The sequence below is a fragment of the Chrysochloris asiatica genome, unplaced genomic scaffold (assembly GCF_000296735.1).
Source record: "Chrysochloris asiatica unplaced genomic scaffold, ChrAsi1.0 scaffold00031, whole genome shotgun sequence".
Taxonomy (NCBI): Eukaryota; Metazoa; Chordata; class Mammalia; order Afrosoricida; family Chrysochloridae; genus Chrysochloris; species Chrysochloris asiatica.
This window is the reverse complement of record NW_006408549.1, coordinates 9,415,835-9,435,092: the sequence shown is the minus strand read 5'-3', so window position 1 is coordinate 9,435,092 and position 19,258 is coordinate 9,415,835. Positions and strand designations below refer to the sequence as shown.

At 38.8% G+C, this 19,258-nt stretch overlaps 2 protein-coding genes across 3 annotated transcripts in view; one reads left to right on the top strand and one right to left on the bottom strand.

The window, feature by feature from the left end:
- The window catches only part of FAM92A1 (family with sequence similarity 92, member A1), a 34,592-nt gene extending 23,309 nt beyond the window's left edge, over window positions 1-11,283 (top strand). The window contains exons 7-9 of one of the 2 annotated variants that reach the window (XM_006859221.1): window positions 501-614; window positions 8,169-8,288; window positions 11,102-11,283. In XM_006859221.1, coding sequence (XP_006859283.1) covers window positions 501-614; window positions 8,169-8,288; window positions 11,102-11,182 — 315 coding nt within the window. In that variant the 3' untranslated portion in view covers window positions 11,183-11,283. The remainder of the gene's footprint in view (window positions 1-500; window positions 615-8,168; window positions 8,289-11,101) is intronic. The other variant, XM_006859220.1, reaches the window with a different exon arrangement.
- A 6,777-nt stretch (window positions 11,284-18,060) lies between these two features.
- Window positions 18,061-19,258, bottom strand: part of RBM12B (RNA binding motif protein 12B) — a 3,166-nt gene continuing 1,968 nt past the window's right edge. The window contains exon 2 of the mRNA XM_006859219.1: window positions 18,061-19,234. Within this exon, the coding sequence (XP_006859281.1) occupies window positions 18,061-19,234 (1,174 nt within the window). The remainder of the gene's footprint in view (window positions 19,235-19,258) is intronic.

The window sequence follows — 19,258 nt, the reverse complement described above, 5'->3', positions numbered from 1 at the left end:
AAAGATTTTATTTGGGCTAAACCTTTATGTAAAGAATTTATTTGGGCTAAACCTTTGTGTAAAGATTTTATTTGGGCTAAACCTTTATGTAAAGATTTTATTTGGGCTAAACCTTTGCATTGTGTGAATTGAAACCCTAATAGCAATACTTTTTGACTTACCCTTGTATTTAGTCAGCTGTGTGCTATCTAAGTATATATGACATACATTGTAATCAGATCTTTCCTTATCGCAAAGACAATGCTAGATACAAATAGGAGAAGTAACTAAACACTAGGAGGGAAATGATGACATGGGACAATACTTAGTATAATTTGAAGACTTCATTGCAGAAAGCCTTTGCAACTATTTTTATTCTGCTTATCTTTTGCATTTCATTTGCCATGTTAAAAAAAGATACCTCAATTTCATAAAATGCTAAGAATATAAAAAATTTACTAAACTCATAAAGTTAAAAAAAATTTTAACTGATTGGTTAAATTAAAATTTTTGTTTTTTAGAATATATTTTCAGAATTTATCACTATTGAAATGTTATTCCATGGCAAAGCTTTAGAGGTCTACACTGCTGCCTACCAAAATATACAAAAGATTGATGAGGAAGAAGATTTGCAGGTAGGATTGTTTGTTTCAGCTCAATTTTTCTATTACAATGGAAATGTTTAAAAGCTAGCACTAGTTTGTATGGGTGAAAACCTGAAATCAGAATGCTGCTGCTGTTTTGTGTGGTCCTGAGTAGCTAAACTCTTAATGATTTTCTATTTATATCTAACTTTTCACATTAACCATGATGAAATTTCAAGTTAATTTATTAATAGATAATAAAATGGAATTTACATAAAGCCATTATGTAAATAGTTGCTCAGTTTGACTAGCGATGTAAGCTCACTAAAATGTGTTAACTTGATCATTTGTGCCATGCACCATGCCCAAAGCTTTACCGTGTTCTCAGTCAGCATCCACACAATGCTGTTGACTTGTCATTAATGTCGTCAAGTCTGTTCCAACTCACAGTGACCCTGTATAAGTTTCCCAAGAAACAAATGGTAAGTTCGAACTGCTGACTTTGTGGTTAACAGTCAGCCTAACAGCCGTTGAGTCAATTCCTTCTCATAATGACTCTAAATAGGGTTTCCAAGGAGTGGCTAATGAGTTTCAACTGCCGACTCTGCAGTTAGCAGTTCAGAGCTTATGCTACAGCACCATGCCAGGACTCCCAAAACAGACTTCTTGTCGTTAAGTGCTGTGGAATCGGTTCCAGTTCATAGCATCGGGTTTCCAAGGAGTGGCTGGTGAGTTTGAACCACTGACCTTGTAGTTCAAACCAATCTTGTGGACCAGTGCATTATCTTGCATTGCCCCATCAGAACTCCAAAAAAACAGACTTACAGGCTTTAAATAACTTGTTCATGGTCACTTTAATCAAAGAATCGAGATTCTAAAAGGTTTTGTGTGGCTTCATCACTGTGAAATAAATGTAAACTTACATAGGGAGCTTTAGTTAAATGCAGATCATTCTGACTGACTACTAATATTAGAGAAATTCAATATTATATAAGCTTCAGTAAACAAATTCAAGGAGTATATGCCCTATCCTCTTAACCTTCTAAGAATAAATTAGACACAAGAGTAGTTTTGTGTCCAGGAATGCAGGACAGTTTGTCCATATTATCTCTATAGACGTGCAAATGACCATTTGTTTTCCAAAGATAACTAGAATTTTGTATTAACAAATGAGAGAATTGTCTGCCATTTTGACAATCTAAAGATTCCCTGCTGCCTACCAAAATATACAAAACTAATTTTAATGAACTTAATGAAAATATCCATAAACAGATCCTCTGGCCCTTTTCATTATTCCACTTCTCTGCTGGCTCCAGGAAACTTAATTCTGAAACCCAGAAAATAGCTTGACTAAATTCAAGGTGCTTCTTGTATGTGTATGTATGCTTCCAGTGCCACTTAGTTTTCTGTTAATTACGCTGCATTGTCACATGTGTATTTACTGTGCTTGTCAAACAGACAACTTCCTAAGAGTCTCTCCCTTCCAGTACTGAAGCTAAGGTTTCTTAATTTTTTACTCCTTTTTGCGTCCTATTTTTAAATAGCTAAACTTTTATCTATCATTTATGAAATAGAAAATGTTTATGTAGTTCTTACTTTGGACCAGTGATCAATCTAAACATTTTAACTATGGTGGTGGTGGCTCACACTCATACCGACCCTGAATACGGTTTTCAAGGCTGTAAATCTCTTTGGAGCTGCTAGTAGATTCGAACTACTGACCTTGCAGTTAGCAGCCCACTCACTATGTTACCAGGACTCCTTCATTTTCACTACAGCAGTGGTAGTAGTATGCCCTTGATTCAGTTTCTACTCATAGCAACCCTGTATATTGTTTCCAAGGCCATCAATCTTTATGGAAACAGAAAGCCTTATCTTTCTCCTGCTGAGCAACAGGTATATTTCAAACTACTGGCCTTGCAATTAGCAACCCAACTTGTAACCTGCTCCACTACCAGGGCTCCTTGATTGTAATTGCTGTGGCACTGTAGGACAAGCGCTGCACCACAAGATCAATGGTTCAAACTCAGCAGGTACTCCTAGGAAACCCTGTACTGGGTTGCAACCAACTGTACAGCAGTTAACACCAAATACATTTAACCTTCCCATCAAAGTACTTATTGTCCTCATTTCTAAGAATGAGAATGAAGCACAGTGAGGTTAAGAAACATTCCCAGGGAGGTAAGTATGTAGCAGAACTGGGAGCCAAACCCAGAAGTCTGACCATAGATAACCCTTTCTATATCATACTGCCAGAAGCATTGATGTTGTTGTTACTGTGTACCGTGGAGTCAGTAGTTCTGACTCAGCGCAATGCTTTATAGGCTGGTGGGTTTGAACTGCTGACCTTGTATCCAGTTAGCAATCCAGTGCCACACCAGGACTCACTGTAAGTGGTGGTGGTGGTGGTGGTGGTAGTGTGTCGTGGAATCGGTTCTAACCCATAGCGACCCTGTATAGCCTTTCTGAGGCTGTAAATCTTTACAGGAGCTGAAAGCCTCATCTTTCTCCTATGGAACAGCTGGTAGTTTTGAACTGCTGACCTTCAGGTTAGCAGCCCAGTTCATAACCACTACTCTACCAGAGCTCCTTCACTGGAAGTATGGTTCACCTTTAAAAACATTTCTATTCCTTTTCTATTACCGTTGATTTACCATTGGTTAGCTGATAATAAAAGTTCCTTCAAGCCCTTCCTTTGGTTTCCAAGTGTCCCTTCTCATTGCAGTTGTCTTGGATAGCCTTTGCCACAACACTTCTTTTAACATCTCTTACAATTGCTCTTAATCAACTAGCTAGATAGCTTGATGGAGATCCCTTAAAAACTTGAGGTTTCAGGGCTGTGCGGTTGATGTGTTTTATAATATCAATTTCCTCATGGGTAATATTGAGCAAGTTTTCTTCTTCACACTTCAGCTCCCTCTTCTCTGAAACAGAGATACCTACAGGACTTGCCTCATAAAATGCTCGTTAAGCTGTTATTTGACTAGTACCATAAAGGAAAAAATATATGCTGTGAGTGTATATGGTGGTGGTTCCAAATACTAGAGAATCAAGGAGTAATTTGACTAGAAGTTCAAAGGGTGGGTAGGAGAACGGTCAGCAAAATCTTTGTATCACGTTGTGAATAAGGAACAATGTGTAGAAATCAATTAACATACTAATGCAGTACGCTAAACAAGTGTTCAATAAACGTTAGGCATGAACTACTACCATTAATGCCATACAACAGTCGGACAGCATCCAACAAGAGAGGAGAGCAGTCTAGAAAGAATTATGGAACCTGGGGAAGTAAACTTTATCAAACCGGTATCAGGGAGTTTGGACTGCTGACCTTGTAGCTGTGTTTCTGTTAAGTGTCCTTGAGTCAGTTGCGACTCATAGCGACTCTATAGAGTTTACAAGGAGCTGCTGGGGAGACCAACCTCATCCAGTGCCTTATACCACAGCGCCACACCAGGACTCTGATCATGTGGTTGGCAGTAAATAAACAGTTGGTTAATAATAAGAAAAACACAGAAAGGAACAGAGAAATAACTTGCTCATCTTCTAGCTAGTCCATGCTTTATGAGAAACAGCTGAGACCTATTCAGAAAGTAGCTCATTCTTGGCAGTTGGGTACTCTACAGTTATGTCATAAACCATCAAAAAATATTGTCAGGCCCATTTTTCCTTCAAACGATGACCTCTCTGCAGTCACTTCAAAGTTTGTTGAGATCTGACACTTAATCCTAGAAGAGATCTTGGATCATGTTGTAAAATACACTATTACCAGTAAATTAATATTCTTGTAAATGTATTACATTTTGCAGAAACATGTTAAATATTTTAACTGGTTTAGATTTTTATCCCAAGGGTGTAGATTATCTTCCATTTTCCACTTTTAACTTAATTTTTGCTGTTGTTAAGTGTCATCAAGTAAGTTCTCACTCATAGCAACACTGTATAAGGTTTCCAAGGAGCGGCTGGCGGGTTTGAACTGCAGACTAGTGCTTAATCCTACAGCACACCAAGAGTCTGATCTTTTGCTTTTGCTGGAAGAGTTTAAAAAGGAATGTATGAGTTGGAATCAACTCAGTGGCAATGGGTTCTGACCAAAATAATAGTTAATTAGATTGAGTCATCTTGTTTTTCTGACACATCAGGATGATTAATTGCTCTAAACATAAGACTCATCTCTTTAGATAATGTTTCATCCTTTGAATCTTTCGGTGTCCTGTAGTTTCTCTGAAGTTTAAACATACAGAAAGATTCCCAAGTTTGAGTATCCTTTTCTTCCCCACACTTGGGGATTAAGTTCATGTTAGCATTATTTATTTAATTCTATTTGCCAGGTTTTTGTCTTAAACTAAAAGGAACTGCAAAGATAATAGAGGGAGTCCCCTCAGAGCAAACCTCCTTCCAAGACAAAGACTCAGTGGGAATACACGAGCAGACATGCGCTCTGACTGCGACCACGTTGGTCACCAATAAGGGGAAGTGAGAGAAAAACAGCTGTGAAGCTGCAAGCTAAGCGCTGCCACATCAATAGACTCCTGTGAACCCAGGTGGAGATCTAGTTGGCCAGCAGTATGGCAAGACCTGGGGATACCTGGGCCCAGAGTCAGTGACATAGCCACAGAGGACTAGAATGGAGAGTGAAGCGTCCAGCTGATAAGTAAAGAGGGCATATGCACAAGAACACCCACACTTGCAGATAATACCCACTTGACCTGGCTTTAATGGCTGGATGATCAGAACTCAACTAGAAGAAGAGGAAAAAAAGAGTAATCTGATACAATTTGATTAACTTGACGTATACCTATGGATGCAGTAGCTCAAAAGAGGGAACACATCTTTACAGTGAGGATCATTCTCACCCCCTCAATACACAGGGTAACCAGGGATGGGCAAGTTGGACATTGGCTACCCAAAATAGGGGGGCTACAAAGGCAAGAAGCGAGTGGCTTACAAGCTTTCAAGAGGGAACCTAAATCCAGAGGGCGTGGAGGAAGGTAGAATCTCCACTGAGAAGTATCCAATCTGTCTGGGTGGGGGTGATGAAACGAGATGGGGATAGCACTCATGTGGTACAATAGTGAATAATTGTTATCAGGACTGTGAGGGTTGGAAATGTAAAGGTGGACGTTTTGTAGCAAAAGGAGGGGAGTGATTGACTTTACAATCCAGGAGCAGAGGTTCCTGGGACCATCAAGGGAGAAGAACGGAGTGCGGGACCTTACCCTGAGAAACAGTGATGCCAGAGATGGAGGCAGAGACGATGATGTGGAGAGATGGAGCCGCTGGGGACTGTAGACCCAGAGAGGGAGAGGGGCTGTGTGCTGACAACCAGGGTGCAGACTTGCAGGGTGTACCCTTTAGCTGGTTGATGATCCATGGAGGGGATTTAAACCATGGCAATGAAATGATATACCATAGGATGAATGTAAAGCTAACTTCTCCCTTGTAAACTAGCACATAATTCACAATAAAACATTTCTTAAAAGATAAAAGAGGGATCTTTGCTAGAGGTATTTAGCTCAAGATGTAGAGACCAGTTGTATACAAAATAGTGAGATAAAAGCTGTACTGAGCATATGAATGGTAGGACATACTGAGTGAAGAGAACAGGAGGAAACGGAAGAAAGATGACATGTGATTTGACTCTTGAACAATGAGTGAGTTTGCTGGAATTTCAGGCTGAGGAACCAGTACTGCAAGGAATAAATAACATTATTTCTGCATGCTAACTCCAGAGGCTATAGTGCTTGGTAGTTTGGGGCGATTTTATGTAATCCAAAGCATTTGGACTCTGGGTAGTCAGGAGCCACAAAAAGTTTGTGAATAAAGAAATAATCAGAATTTGGTCTTAATAAAGATAAGCTGTAAAGGTGTGTGAAGTCAAAAAAATCAAAAGCACAAATACCAGGTAAGAAATTTAGGTAGAATGCCCAGGTTACTAGCTTGTCTTCTGTTGTTAAGTGCCGTCAAGTCATTTTCAACTTGTAGCAACACTGTGTAGGGTTTCCAAGGAGTGACTAGAAACCAGCAGCCTTGTGGTTCAAACCGACCTTGCGGTCCAGTGCTTATCGTACACCATTGCCACACCAGGACTCCAACTTGGTGTTCTAGTGCTCGGTAATGTCTGTAATTATGAATCTAGAAGTGGACTATTGAGAATGATTGCCACTAGAATATATGACTGTTGGTCCATACGATAAGCACTGGACTGTGAACAACATGATCCGTGGTTCAAGCCTACCAGCCACTGTGCAAGAAAGATGAGACTTTCTGTTACTGTAAATACTTAAAGACTCAGACACCCTATATAGAGTTGCTATGATTTGGGACTGGACAGAGCTTAACATTTAAATTAAGTAAAAATTCAGTTCCTCTATCACATGAACCACATTTTAAGTGCTTAGTAGCCACATGTGTCCAGTGCAGAATATTAAATATTTCCATCATCTCAGTAAGTTCTAGTGGACATTACTGGTCTAGGAGAGCAGAAGATGGTTTGAAAGATGAACATGGTTTTCAGGAAAGAGTATATGAAAGGTTGGTAGGAGGCTAGCCATTTAGCATAGTATATAGGTAAAATCTTTCAAAGGAACACATCTTAAAAAAAATAGAAAGGCCCAAGGGAAACTGTTTAAAAGCACTCAAGGTGTAAGAAATGTGAAGAAATAGGTATGCTAGCACAATGAGAGTTTAGGAGGGCATGGAAAACACATTTCAAGGACAGAGTCAGTGAAGATGAATAAGACTGGTGATAAAAGCAAGACTGATGAGTGAATGGAGACAATAAAATATTTAGACCTTTTTAAAGGAATAATATACTTTGAAATAATTTTAAAAATAGATCTTGAACTTGTTTGTAGATTAGGAGGAGGAACTTTTATTTAAAAAAGCTTTTGTTTGTTGGCTTGAAGTTTTGAATAAAGGAAAAATGCTTCTTGGAAAGGATCTGAATGACATTTGCTTTAAAAAAAAAAAAAAGGATTGGATGAGGTGAAGAGTAGGAATAAAGGAGGGAAGTAATTAATACATACCTGATAACCTCACCTATTGCTTTATTTCTACATAGAGAAATTGGGGGGGGGGGAGAAGTGATCAGAGCGATTAACTACGCTTTAAAGAACAAGAACTAACAAGCCATGGCATTTCAGATTCTAGATGAGGTCGGAGTCCGTAAATTACAGTAGCACCAATTTCCTGTAATGTGATTTAATAAGAGGTGAGGGATGGCAGAACAGAAAATCAAAAGCATGAGTTGTAACTTCCCCACTAGTTTGCAGATTCTTTCAGTGTACGAACACTCCTATTTGCCTTTGGGTTTTTCTTGGTAAAAGCACTCAAGTGTTCATTTAAATGACTTAATTTACTATTTACTGGCTTCATCATCTTACATGGTCCAAACAGAATTTTATTTTTTTAGCTTTCATCTTTCCAAGTTAAATTATTTTTATATTTTTTGTTTTTCCTTTAGATTTACAATAAATAATTGAATATTTGTCCATCTTGGGGCGGGCTGTTCTGAAAAACTGTAACTAAAAGGAAATTTGGCTTTCTAGATAACTGTTGTTTAGTATCTATTTTATGAATAATGTTGTTTTATCATTGATACAGGTTTTCCGAAACTCTCTGTATCCACCAGATTATTCATCTCGTTTAGATATTGTAAGAGCAAATTCAAAGTCGCCTCTTCCGAGATCGCTGTCAGCTAAATGTGTGTCTGGAACAGGACAGGTGAGCTAGAAACAATGATTGGAGTGCTTGCCTTTGAATTGTTCAGTACAAAAAATGTTTCCCTTTGGCCTTATCGTCTCATAACTTGATCCTCTCTGGGCCTATTTTCTCTTAAAATATGAAGATAGTGCTAAGCACAGCTCTAATAACATATTATTTCTTACGTTAACTATTATTTGTGTATAATCACATATTACTCTCCAAAGCAGAACACTTGAAAACAGAGGTAGAAAGGACAGGAGAATGCTAGATTATTCTCTGGTACTCATATAATAAAAATAGCACAGATTTCTGAAGTCAGATGGCTTAGGTTTAAATCTTACTATCATGACTTACTGCTTTCCCCAAAGCCCTACCTAAGAGAGGCTTTTGCTGACCATTTCCAAGGCCAAAAAGCAAAAATCTTTAGAAGGAAATCCAACTTTCTCATTTTTCTATATCCAGAAAGCTTGATTTCTAGAGCAGGGTAGGCCTAGGGACTACAGTAGGTATTTTGTGGTCTATATCACAATTAAGAGCAGCCATAGACAACACATAGTCAGTATGGTTGTGCTCCAATAAAACTATTTACAAAAATTAAAGGCATGCTTGTGCTTGATTTGGTTCAAGTGCTATAGCTTGCTAACTTTTGATTTAGAGAACTGTACCCTTTTCTTATTGTTGTTGTTAGGTGTCGTTTCAATTTTTGACTCATACCGACTCTGTGAGACAGAGTAGAACTGCCCCACACAGTTTTTTTGGGTGTAATCATTAATGGGGAGTCCTGGTGTGGCTCCATAGGTTAAGCACTCAAACTCAAGGTCGTTTTAAGCCACAGGGTTCTTGGAAACCCTATATAGGGTTGCTGAGTGGGAATCAACTCAGCAGCACTTAACAATAACAATAGTCTTTATTGAGGAGAACACCAGGTCTTTCTACGAAGCACTTACCTGCTAGGTTTTAGCTTGACAACCTTTTGGTTAGCATCCAAGCTTTTCCTATCTACCTTTAAAATGTGCAAATTAAGCAAAATAAGACTTTCAGGGTAAATTTAACCCAGTACCTTCTTGATTCTTTTTAAGCATATATTTACTGCTTTATGTATGCATCTCGTCCCTTAACCAAATTTTATTTCTATTCCAACATAAATGCCTTGCATAAAAACACCATAAATTTATAATATATAGTGGTTGTAACATTTTGACTATTTAAAACTAGTAATGTTACTTGGCATCCTGGTGTGGCACTGTAGGATAAGCACTGGACTGCTAATCAAAAGGTTGGTGGTTCAAGCCTGCCAGCTTCTCCTTGAAAACCCTATATAGGGCCACTATGAGTCAGAACCTACTCATGGCACTTAACAACAAAGTTACCTAGGCATACTGGTGTGGCAATGTAGGATAAGCCCTGGACTACTTACTAAAAGGTTGGTGGTTCAAATCCATCAACCGCTCCTCAGAAACACTATACAGGGTCACTATGTGTTGGAACTGAACAATGTTGCTAAACACATCCCTGGTGGTGCAGTGACTAAGCATTTCTCAGCTAACTTCAATCTTGGTGGTTTGAAAACCTCAGTAAGTCTTTGGAGGAGAAAAAGATGTAGCTCTGCTTCTGTGCAGGTTTGGAAACCCTATAGGGTTTCTACAAGAGCTATCATACATATTATAAAATTAACAGCGTTCTTTACCTCCATACAGAAAATGCCAGTAGCACATACACACCACCCCCAGTTATGACAAACCACAATATTTCCAAACATTACCTAATGTCCTTTGAGCATGATAATTACTTTCAGAAATTTTAAGAGGACCCAAGAGGCAACAGTCAACACTTACAAGGCAAGTAGTAGATTCAGATCCTCACTCAACTCATTCCACTTGTGTGCACTATTTTTAAAATCAGTTATTTCTCACTGCTTAGTTGAAATATCATTGCCTTCCCAACCCTTTGAAGATTCTCAAATACTTTTTTTAATATTTAAAAATTGTTTAAAGTATTTTTGACATAATATGAAGAGCTTATACTTTTCTCTGAAACAAAGTATATTATTGAAGCACTAGTGACTGCCCAACTGGAATCAAATGGTTAATATTTAACATTTTTCTCATAAAAACATAAATGAAAAACCTTGTTCAATATAAAAATTAATGATCTTTATGGATTTTCACCACTAAAAATTACTACGTATTTCCATTTTTATGGAAGATTTTATTCTGTTTTACTGTGGCCACTATCACTGTTATCCAGTCCAGTCAACTCCAACTCTTAGTGAGCCTATAGAAGAGTAGACCTGTTCATCTTGGTTTCCAAATCTGTAAATCTTTTTGAGAACAGACTGCTTTCATCTTTCTCCCCAGGAGTGGCTACTGTCAAACTTTTGGTTAGCAGGCCACCAGGACTCCTACTTTCCTTTAAGGATGTGTGAAACAAGACAGAGCAGTGGACTTCCCACCCCACTGAGCAAATAAAGCTGTGTGACTATGAGCAGGAAGGTTGCTTGTCAAGTGGGGTACCTCCAAGGCACTTAAGTAGGGATGCTGACCCATGGAAGCCAAGTGCCTTCAGGCTAAGATTTATGGTGAAATGCTATCCTGTGGACATTTTATCAGCAGCTGACTGTGGAACAGCTGTGCCCCGGGCATTTCTGACACTGAATTGTAATCTGTTAACTACCCTGTCAAATCCCTTAACTGTGAGGATGGTCTCTTGAGTCCTGTGTGGCCATTGCAATGGATGATCAAACCCAACTCAGGTTGTGAGAGAATCGTCAGTGCTTCATATTGTTGCAACAAAGCATATGGAAATATTTTTGCTTTCTTTTTTTAAAACAGGTATCTACCTGTCGAATAAAAAAGGATCAACAAACAGATGATGAAGATGATGAAGAGCTAGACAGTACAGAAGAAAATTAATTTTCATAAATAAACTTTGAGCTTCTACTTTCATCTTAAGTGATTTAAAATCTTAATTTACTAATTGTAAAACTTTATACTAGCCTGATATATTAAACCTCGAAATGCTACTGAAAGTGTGAAAATAATTCAAGAACATTTATGCTGACCAAATTGAAGGTTTTAAAAAATAACTATATACTAGTCATTTCAATGTCCTACCTAGTGGTGATTTTTTTTTTCTGTTAAGTTCCATTTTATCTTAAGACTATGTATTTCAAAGTTATTTCATATTAATGTGTAATACCCAGTAGGTAAGTGGGTGACAAACACCAAAAGATCTAAAAATTCAACCTCGCTTCTTTCAGTTTAGGACGCCCTCTTTCATCACTAGAAAAACCTTCTGTATAGTCATTTTGGTTAAATAGTCTATTCAGGTCTGTTAAGTCTTAAAAACAGATGTCTGCCCAGAGTCAATGACATAACCACAGAGAACTAGAGTGGAGAGTGAAGCGTCCAGCTGATAAGAGAGGGCATATGTATAAGAACACCCACACTTGCAGATAATACCCACTTGACCTGGGTTCAATGATTGATCAGAGCTCAATTAGAAGAGGAAAAAGATTTATCTGATATAATTTGATGAACTTGACCTACACTTATGGATGCAGTAGCTCAAAAGAAGGAACAAATCTTTACAGCAAGGATCATTCCCACCCCCTCCATACACAGAGTAGACAGGGATGGGCCACTTGGACATTGGCTACCCAAAGTGGGGCCTACAAAGGCAAGAAGTGACTGGCTTACAAGCTTTCAAAAGGGAACCTAGATCCAGAGGGCGTGGAGGAAGATAGAATCTCCACTGAGTAGTATCCAATCTGTCTAGGCAGGATAATGAAAGGAAGTGTGGGTAGGTCTCTTGTGATACAATAGCAAGTAATTGTTATCAGGACTGATTGTGAGGGTTGGAAATGTAAAGGTGGACGTTCGATAGCAAGGAGGGAGTGATTAACTTTGCAGTCTAGGAGTGGAGGTCCTTGGGACCATCAAGAGGGAAGAGTGGAGAACGGGACCCTACTCAGAGAAGCAGTGACCAGAGGGGCTATGTGTTGATGACCAGGGGGATAGGCTTGCAGGTACGTTGATGATGCGTGGAGGGGATTGTACCCATGGCAATGAAATGATATATGAAAGATGAATGTAAAACTAATGTTTTCCCATGTAAACTATCACGTAATTCACAATAAAACATTTTTTTAAATAGTGTTGGCAGTTACACAGCATGAGAATGTAATTTAGCGTCACTGAATGTGACATTAATTTTATAGTTGTTAAGTGCTGTCGAGTCGGTTCCGACCCATAGCGACCCTGTACAGGGTTCCCAAGGGTGTAAATCTTTACGGGAGTAGAAAGCCTCATCTTTCTCCCGCAGAACAGCTGGCAGTTTCGAACTGCTGGCCTTAAGGTTCACAGCCCAATTGGTAACCACTACGCTAGGTTCAAAAAGCAGTATTTTGATGACATGTATTTTACCACAATAATAAGACCCTTAAAAAAATTTTTTTTTCAATGTTTATTAAAACCTGAAGCTTCATCATGTGACCTATAAATTTACCCTTTAACAATAGTGGAATCAGGTATCTTTAAAATGGACACCAAGGTATGAATTCTTTGTAAACACGCATAAAGCTTTTTTAAAAAGGCACATTCAACTTGATTGAAATTTTAAAACAAAACTGCTGTCAAGCTAAGAGAGTTAAGTATAGTACTGGTATATATAGTGAAATATTGGAAGGTGATAATATAATGAAATATTGCCTAAGAAAACATAAGCATGTGGATGTGCAATTCACAGTGACCCTAATTAGTTAGGATTTCCAAGGCTGTATATCTTCACAGTAACAGAAAGCCTCATCTTTCTCCTAAGGATCTACTGGTAGATTTGAACTACTGATCTTGTGGTTAGCAACCCAGCTTGTAATGCACTGTACTACCAAGGCCCCTGAACCAAGTATGCATGTCATAAATCATTAAAAATTCAATAAAAATGTGTAAGGATGATCACCTGGTAAATAAAATACAGGAAGCTTCAAAAAGTTCATGGAAAAATGAATTAAAATGTAGTGGCATTTTTCCATGTACTTTTTAAAGATTACTTGCATAGTCACTTATTGAAAGTATAAAGCAATTTACTGTCTTTCTACTGATTACATTAGGCTTAGTACACTATTTTCTTTTGTGTGTTTGAAATTGGTGATGTGCTTGCTGGTATATCAGCTAGGGGTGGAGTGGGGTAGGCAATTTTCATGGTGTGAAAAAATAAACACTTCTACTCCAGGCAATTTATACCTGATGTGTTTTAGGGTGGGAGATTACAATTTTGATATTTCAAAGTTTCCAGCCAGACATAAGATTTATGAACTTGAGACAGCTTTTCGACTATCATTATTGGTTCTGGTCTTAACAAAGCACCGTTTCCTTAGAATAATCCTAAGTGATAAAATTACTTCAGTACTTTTTTTTTTTTTTTTTGGTAAACATTAAAACAAATACCCTACATAAGATGTTAAGAAATTTGGATTGCATTTTTATCTTAAATCGGCTCATAATTGAGGATCTTGGAAGAACAGTTGGTTTCAGAATTGGTAAAAAGTTGGTTGGGCATCAGACCCCTCCTTTCCCACCCTCATAGGAATCAGCTTTGAGCTGTTAAGTCAAAGGTCAGACACCACCTCCACACCACTCTTATAGGTGAAATAAATTCCTTTATGTTGTCTTTTGCATTGGTTCTTAGGAAAAAAAGTTTGCTGTTTCCCTAGTTTTCTACTCAAAAGGGTTGGTTTGTGTGCATTTCCAAATAAAGCTGTGAACTTGGTTTGATACTTTGTGTCTGGCCCTGGACTGGCATCTGCCATGATTGGTATGCATGTCACAGTAATTGGTTAACATACCCATGCAAATGACTATACACTATGCAACAGTGACTATAGCCTATTATGTGAATGGCGCATCTGTGACCTACTAAAGTGTTAAGTTTGTGGGCCCCGCTGGAAGAGGCAGGCCATACCTTAAAAATGACAAGGAGTTATGTACATATGCAGCCAACCTCAGAGGCTTAGACAAAAAAAAAAAAACAGACAGGAAGCAGCAGAGGCAGCAAGGAACCGCTTTAAAGAGCCAGGCCCTGATGGCAGGGATGCAGACGCCTGTTCAAAGACTACAAAAGAAAAGGGTTTGCTGGCTGGCTTGCTTGCATGGCTCAAGGCTGAAAGATACCCTGCATAGAAAATGGGAGGGGTGTGCCACTCTAGGGAAGGCTTTCCAGGATTATGCCTGTATGCTTGCTTCCTGGTTCTGAGCTGCCACTTTTTTTATGTGTGGTCTGAATGTTCTCTGTGGCCTTTGCAATGAATTACTAAAACCAGCAGAGTGCCTTGGGGGAAGCCAGCTGGTGTTAGAACTGATAGGGATCCGCTGTGAGCTTTTATTATCTCCTCCTGAAATTAGATAGGTACCATAATAAATACTTCATAGTATTTAAGGCAGTTCAATTAAGTGATAACTAATATCTGATGCAGATGAAGGTTTCAAGATTGTGTAACGTGATATAGGGACAGATCCATTGCCCTTGAAATGGTTATCGAAGTTTTTAGTTATGGGATTTGCTTTCTATACATGATGGAGACACTTTTCTAGACAAAAATGCCTGGCTTTATGGAAAACCAATATACCTCCTGTACCTGCTGTATTGGGTGGAGGAGAAACAACTGGTTATGAATTATTGAAGCCATTCTGAATATGCAAGGACTTAACACATTTTTGTTTGAAATTGGTGATGTGCTTGCTGTAAATCAGCTAGGGGTGGAGTGGGGTAGGCAGTTTCCATGGTGTAAAAAAAATAAACGCTTCTACTCCAGGCAATTAATACGGGAGAGCAGAATTTTGCAAATCAACCCATTCATTTAAAAATCATGAAACAAAGCTTGTGCTTATGTTGTTAGGTACCATCAAGTTGATTTTCTACTCATAGCAACCCCATGTGACAGTAGAACTTAACTGTTTTTTTAGGCTGTAATCTTTACCAGATGGGATCTCGAGGTCTTTCTCCTGTAGAGCTGTTGGGTATGTTTGACCACTGCACTACCAGGGCGCCTATGTTTACTGTTACTTATATGCAGGGACTTCAGTAGTTCAAGAAAAAATATTTTTCCATGCACTTAGTTTCTGCTAGTAATCTAGTCATCTCTTCCTGGTTCTCCCCTTTATGGTCAACTTTGATTTTCCTGAGCAGCTGCTCTCACGATTCTGGTTTTGTAGTTTTGTCTTGATTTTCTCCAGGAACTTTTTGAAGCCTGCCTCCTATGCTTACCACCACCCCTACTGAAATCCAATTAGGAAACAGGTTTCACCTTAACTGTTGTTTTAAGCGACTTAGCTTTATTGATATACAGTTGATAACAGTGTTCTGACATCTTCCATACATTCCTCAGGAAAGCTGATCAAATGACATTCAAAAAATTATCATTCCTTTGTATTATTTTTGTTCATTTTACTTCTGTGCTATTTCAAGTAGATTTAACATTCCATAGCTATTCTTACTAAGGCAATTTACTGAACCAAATTTAGCAGCTTATTCTGCTTAAATGCCATTGAGTTGGTTCCAACTCAGTGGCCCTTATAGCATTTTCGAGGAGCAGCTGGAGTCTGAACCACCAACCTTGTGGTTCAAACCAACCTTGTGGTCCAGTGGTGTTTATCCTATAGCACAACACACCAAGATTCCGCTTATCCTACTACTAACCAAGGATATTCAAAACATTAAATAAAATCAGATTTTTATTCTTTGTTTGCTAAAGTGTGGAGCTCACTAGATCAAGAAATGGAGGATATTAACTTTTATGTATACTGTGAAAAAGGCCAAACAAAATCAAATTGCTTGATTGTGAGCAATTTTCCATTGTGATCAGAAGCCAATATATAGTATTCAAGAGAAACCCTGAGTATATAAGAACTTTTAGTCATTTTATCCTTGATAATATTTTAGCATTTTCACTAAAATTTAAATTGACAAAATGAGGCAGCAAAAATATTAAGAATGAACTGGAGTCAGTGGTCTGTCAGAATTGAAACTGGTTCCATGATTTACTTGCTATGACTTTAAGGCATTATTACTGCTTGTTGTTGTAGCTGAGTTGGTTCCAAACGAGGAGTGGCTGGTGAACTTGAATTGAACCCTGACCTTGCAGTTCAAACCAACTTTGCAGTGCTGCACATTAACCCACAGTGCCACACCAGGACTCCATATTACTTCTCTAAATTTCATTACCCCCATCTGTGAAATGTGGTAAGTTCTATGTTTCTTATCAATATTAAGATGGATCTTATACCTGTAAAGCACTTATTATACCTAGTACAACATAATGTTGTTGAGTATAATAAAATCGGTTCCGACCCATAGCAACCCTGTATAGGGTTTCCAAGGAGCGGCTGATAAGCCTGAACCTCCAACCTTGCATTTCAAATGAACTTTGTAAGTACAGCATATTAATCCACAGCACCATCCCAGGAATAAGTACCCAATAAATATTATGGGTAGAAAATCAAATGCAGCATTTGCAAAATGTCTACACTAGACACAGAATAGCAAAGACATCAAAATCAGTCTCACAGAAAGTCTTAATTGTGTTTTATATGGATACAAATTTTAAAACAAATTGAAAACCCAATAAAACAAGTTATATAAAATGATCAATAAATCAGAAACAAAAACTACCTATTTGTCCGATTCTTCCAAGAATAAACCTGAAAGTCCCTCTGATTGCATTAGTTTTTTTTTTTTTTTTAATATTTTCATTTCACTGGTTGATGAAATGTTGAAGAAACCAAAGAACTATATACATGTGAAGTGCTGTCGAGTCGGTTCCAACTCATAGTGACACTGTACAGGATTTCTCAGCATCCATGGACTCAAGCGTGGCAACAGTAGTGAGGTAAGTCCAAGATAGGGCAGTGTTTGGTTCTGCTGTGCATAAGGTTGCTAAGAGTTGATACCAACTCGATGGCACCTAACAACAACAACATACATCTTTTCAGGAGCAAGAAGCCTCATCTTTCTCCTGTGGAGTGGGCTCGAACCGCTGACCCTGTGGTTCACAATCCAATGCTTACCATATGGAAGCCTATTACTGTTTGGTCCTTCATACCATAAATATTGTTTAATGTAGCTGTTGAAAAACTTCACACTAGCCAGTTGTAATTCTTTTCTTTTTATACAAATATAACTAATTGATTAGTCAGTTTCAATTTTTTTTATTTTTATGAAAACTGCAAAGTTATGAACATGGAAACTCTTAATTCTCCTATGCTTTTTTACACAAGTTTGTTTCAGATTCACAGTCTATTCATTTGAAGTAATATGATAGTTTAACAGAAGGCTAAACACAGTAATATCCCAAATGGGGAAGAGGACATTAAGTCTGCAGGCAGGTAGGAATGAAAATGCCAATCCTGAACTATCACTGACCATTTCTTTATACAGTTTGAGTTAAAATCATAGACTACAGAATGGAAACAAAATGATGAATATAAAATTTATCTCCCCCAAATACAATCCTACTTTTATACAAGTGTTGAGGTTTAGCCAACACATCAACAATGAACTCAAGGAATTAGTTCTCCGACTTTCTAAGAAGTATATGTAATTTTAAATGGAAAAAAAAAAAAAAGGCAATTTGCAAGCAAAAGAAAACCAAAGTAACTTTCTACTATTTACATTTATTCTATCTATTCACAGGTCAAATTAAAATGTTTCTTTAGATAATTAAAAATAAACACTTTCAATAAATGCATTTTACTGCATCAATACTGTGGGAAGGTATCTCTGAATTTAGAACTGTTCTCTAGAGCAAAATCAACTTAACTTTGCGAGGGCCAACTGGCCTATCATTTAGATCTTTAATAGCAGCCATAGCTTCATTATAGTTGATCATAGTAACAATGGCTTCCCCTATAGGCAATCCTTTCTCATTATACTGTATTGAAACGGAATCTGGTATGACTTTATAGCCATGAAAAAAGTCTAAAATTTCATTAACATTAGCTTTAAATGGAAGATTCATTATCTTAATAGGGGTTACTCTATCTGAACCACAATTTAATTTTGGATCAGGCATAAACCTCCCCTCAGGAAAACCCCCCATATTACGCTTTCCAAAATCAAACTTGCCACCTTCTGGTCGACCAAAATTCACAAAGGGGCGATGACCTCTAAAATCATCAGGTGGACTCCTAAACTCCTCACCAGGCGGTCTAAAATTATCAGCAAGTCTGGGGTCCTCCTCTAGAGCTCCCCCCCTAAGGTCCTCCTCCGGGAGCTGCCTGAAGTCCTCATCAGAAGCACACCTAAAATCTTCTTCCCGGGGGCTCCTAAAGTCCTCATCAGGCGGATGCCTAAAGTCTTCATCGGAAGGGCCCCTGAAGTCTTCATCAGGTGGATGCCTGAAATCTTCCTCTCGCGGGCGCCGGAAATGCTCCTGGTGTGGTCGCCGGAAGTGTTCCTGGTGTGGTCGCCTGAAATGTTCCTGGTGTGGCCGTCGGAAGTGCTCCTGGGGCGGCCGTCTGAAATGCTCTTGGGGCGGCCGTCTGAAATGCTCCTGGGATGGCCGCCGGAAGTGATCCTGGTGTGGCCGCCGGAAATGATCCTGGGGGGGTCTTCTGAAATGCTCTTGGGGAGACCGCCTGAAGTCTTCCTCAGGGGAATGTCTGAAATCCTCCTCAGGGCGCTGTCTGAAATCTTCCTCAGGGGGTCGCCTGAAGTCCTCCTCAGGAGGCCGTCTAAAGTCCTCATCAGGAGGTCGTCTCCAGTCCTCATCAGATGGTCGCCTAAAGTCTCCCTCAGGGGGTTGTCTCCAGTCCTCTTTGGGAGGACGCCTGAAATCCTCCTTGATTGGCCTCCTCCAGTCTTCTTCAGGAGGCCGTCTCCAGTCTTCCTCTCTGGGGTGCTTGAAGTTGTCCTCAGGAGGTCGCCTGAAGTTGTCCTCAGGTGGTCGCCTGAAGTTGTCCTCAGGAGGTCGCCTGAAGTTGTCCTCAGGAGGTCGC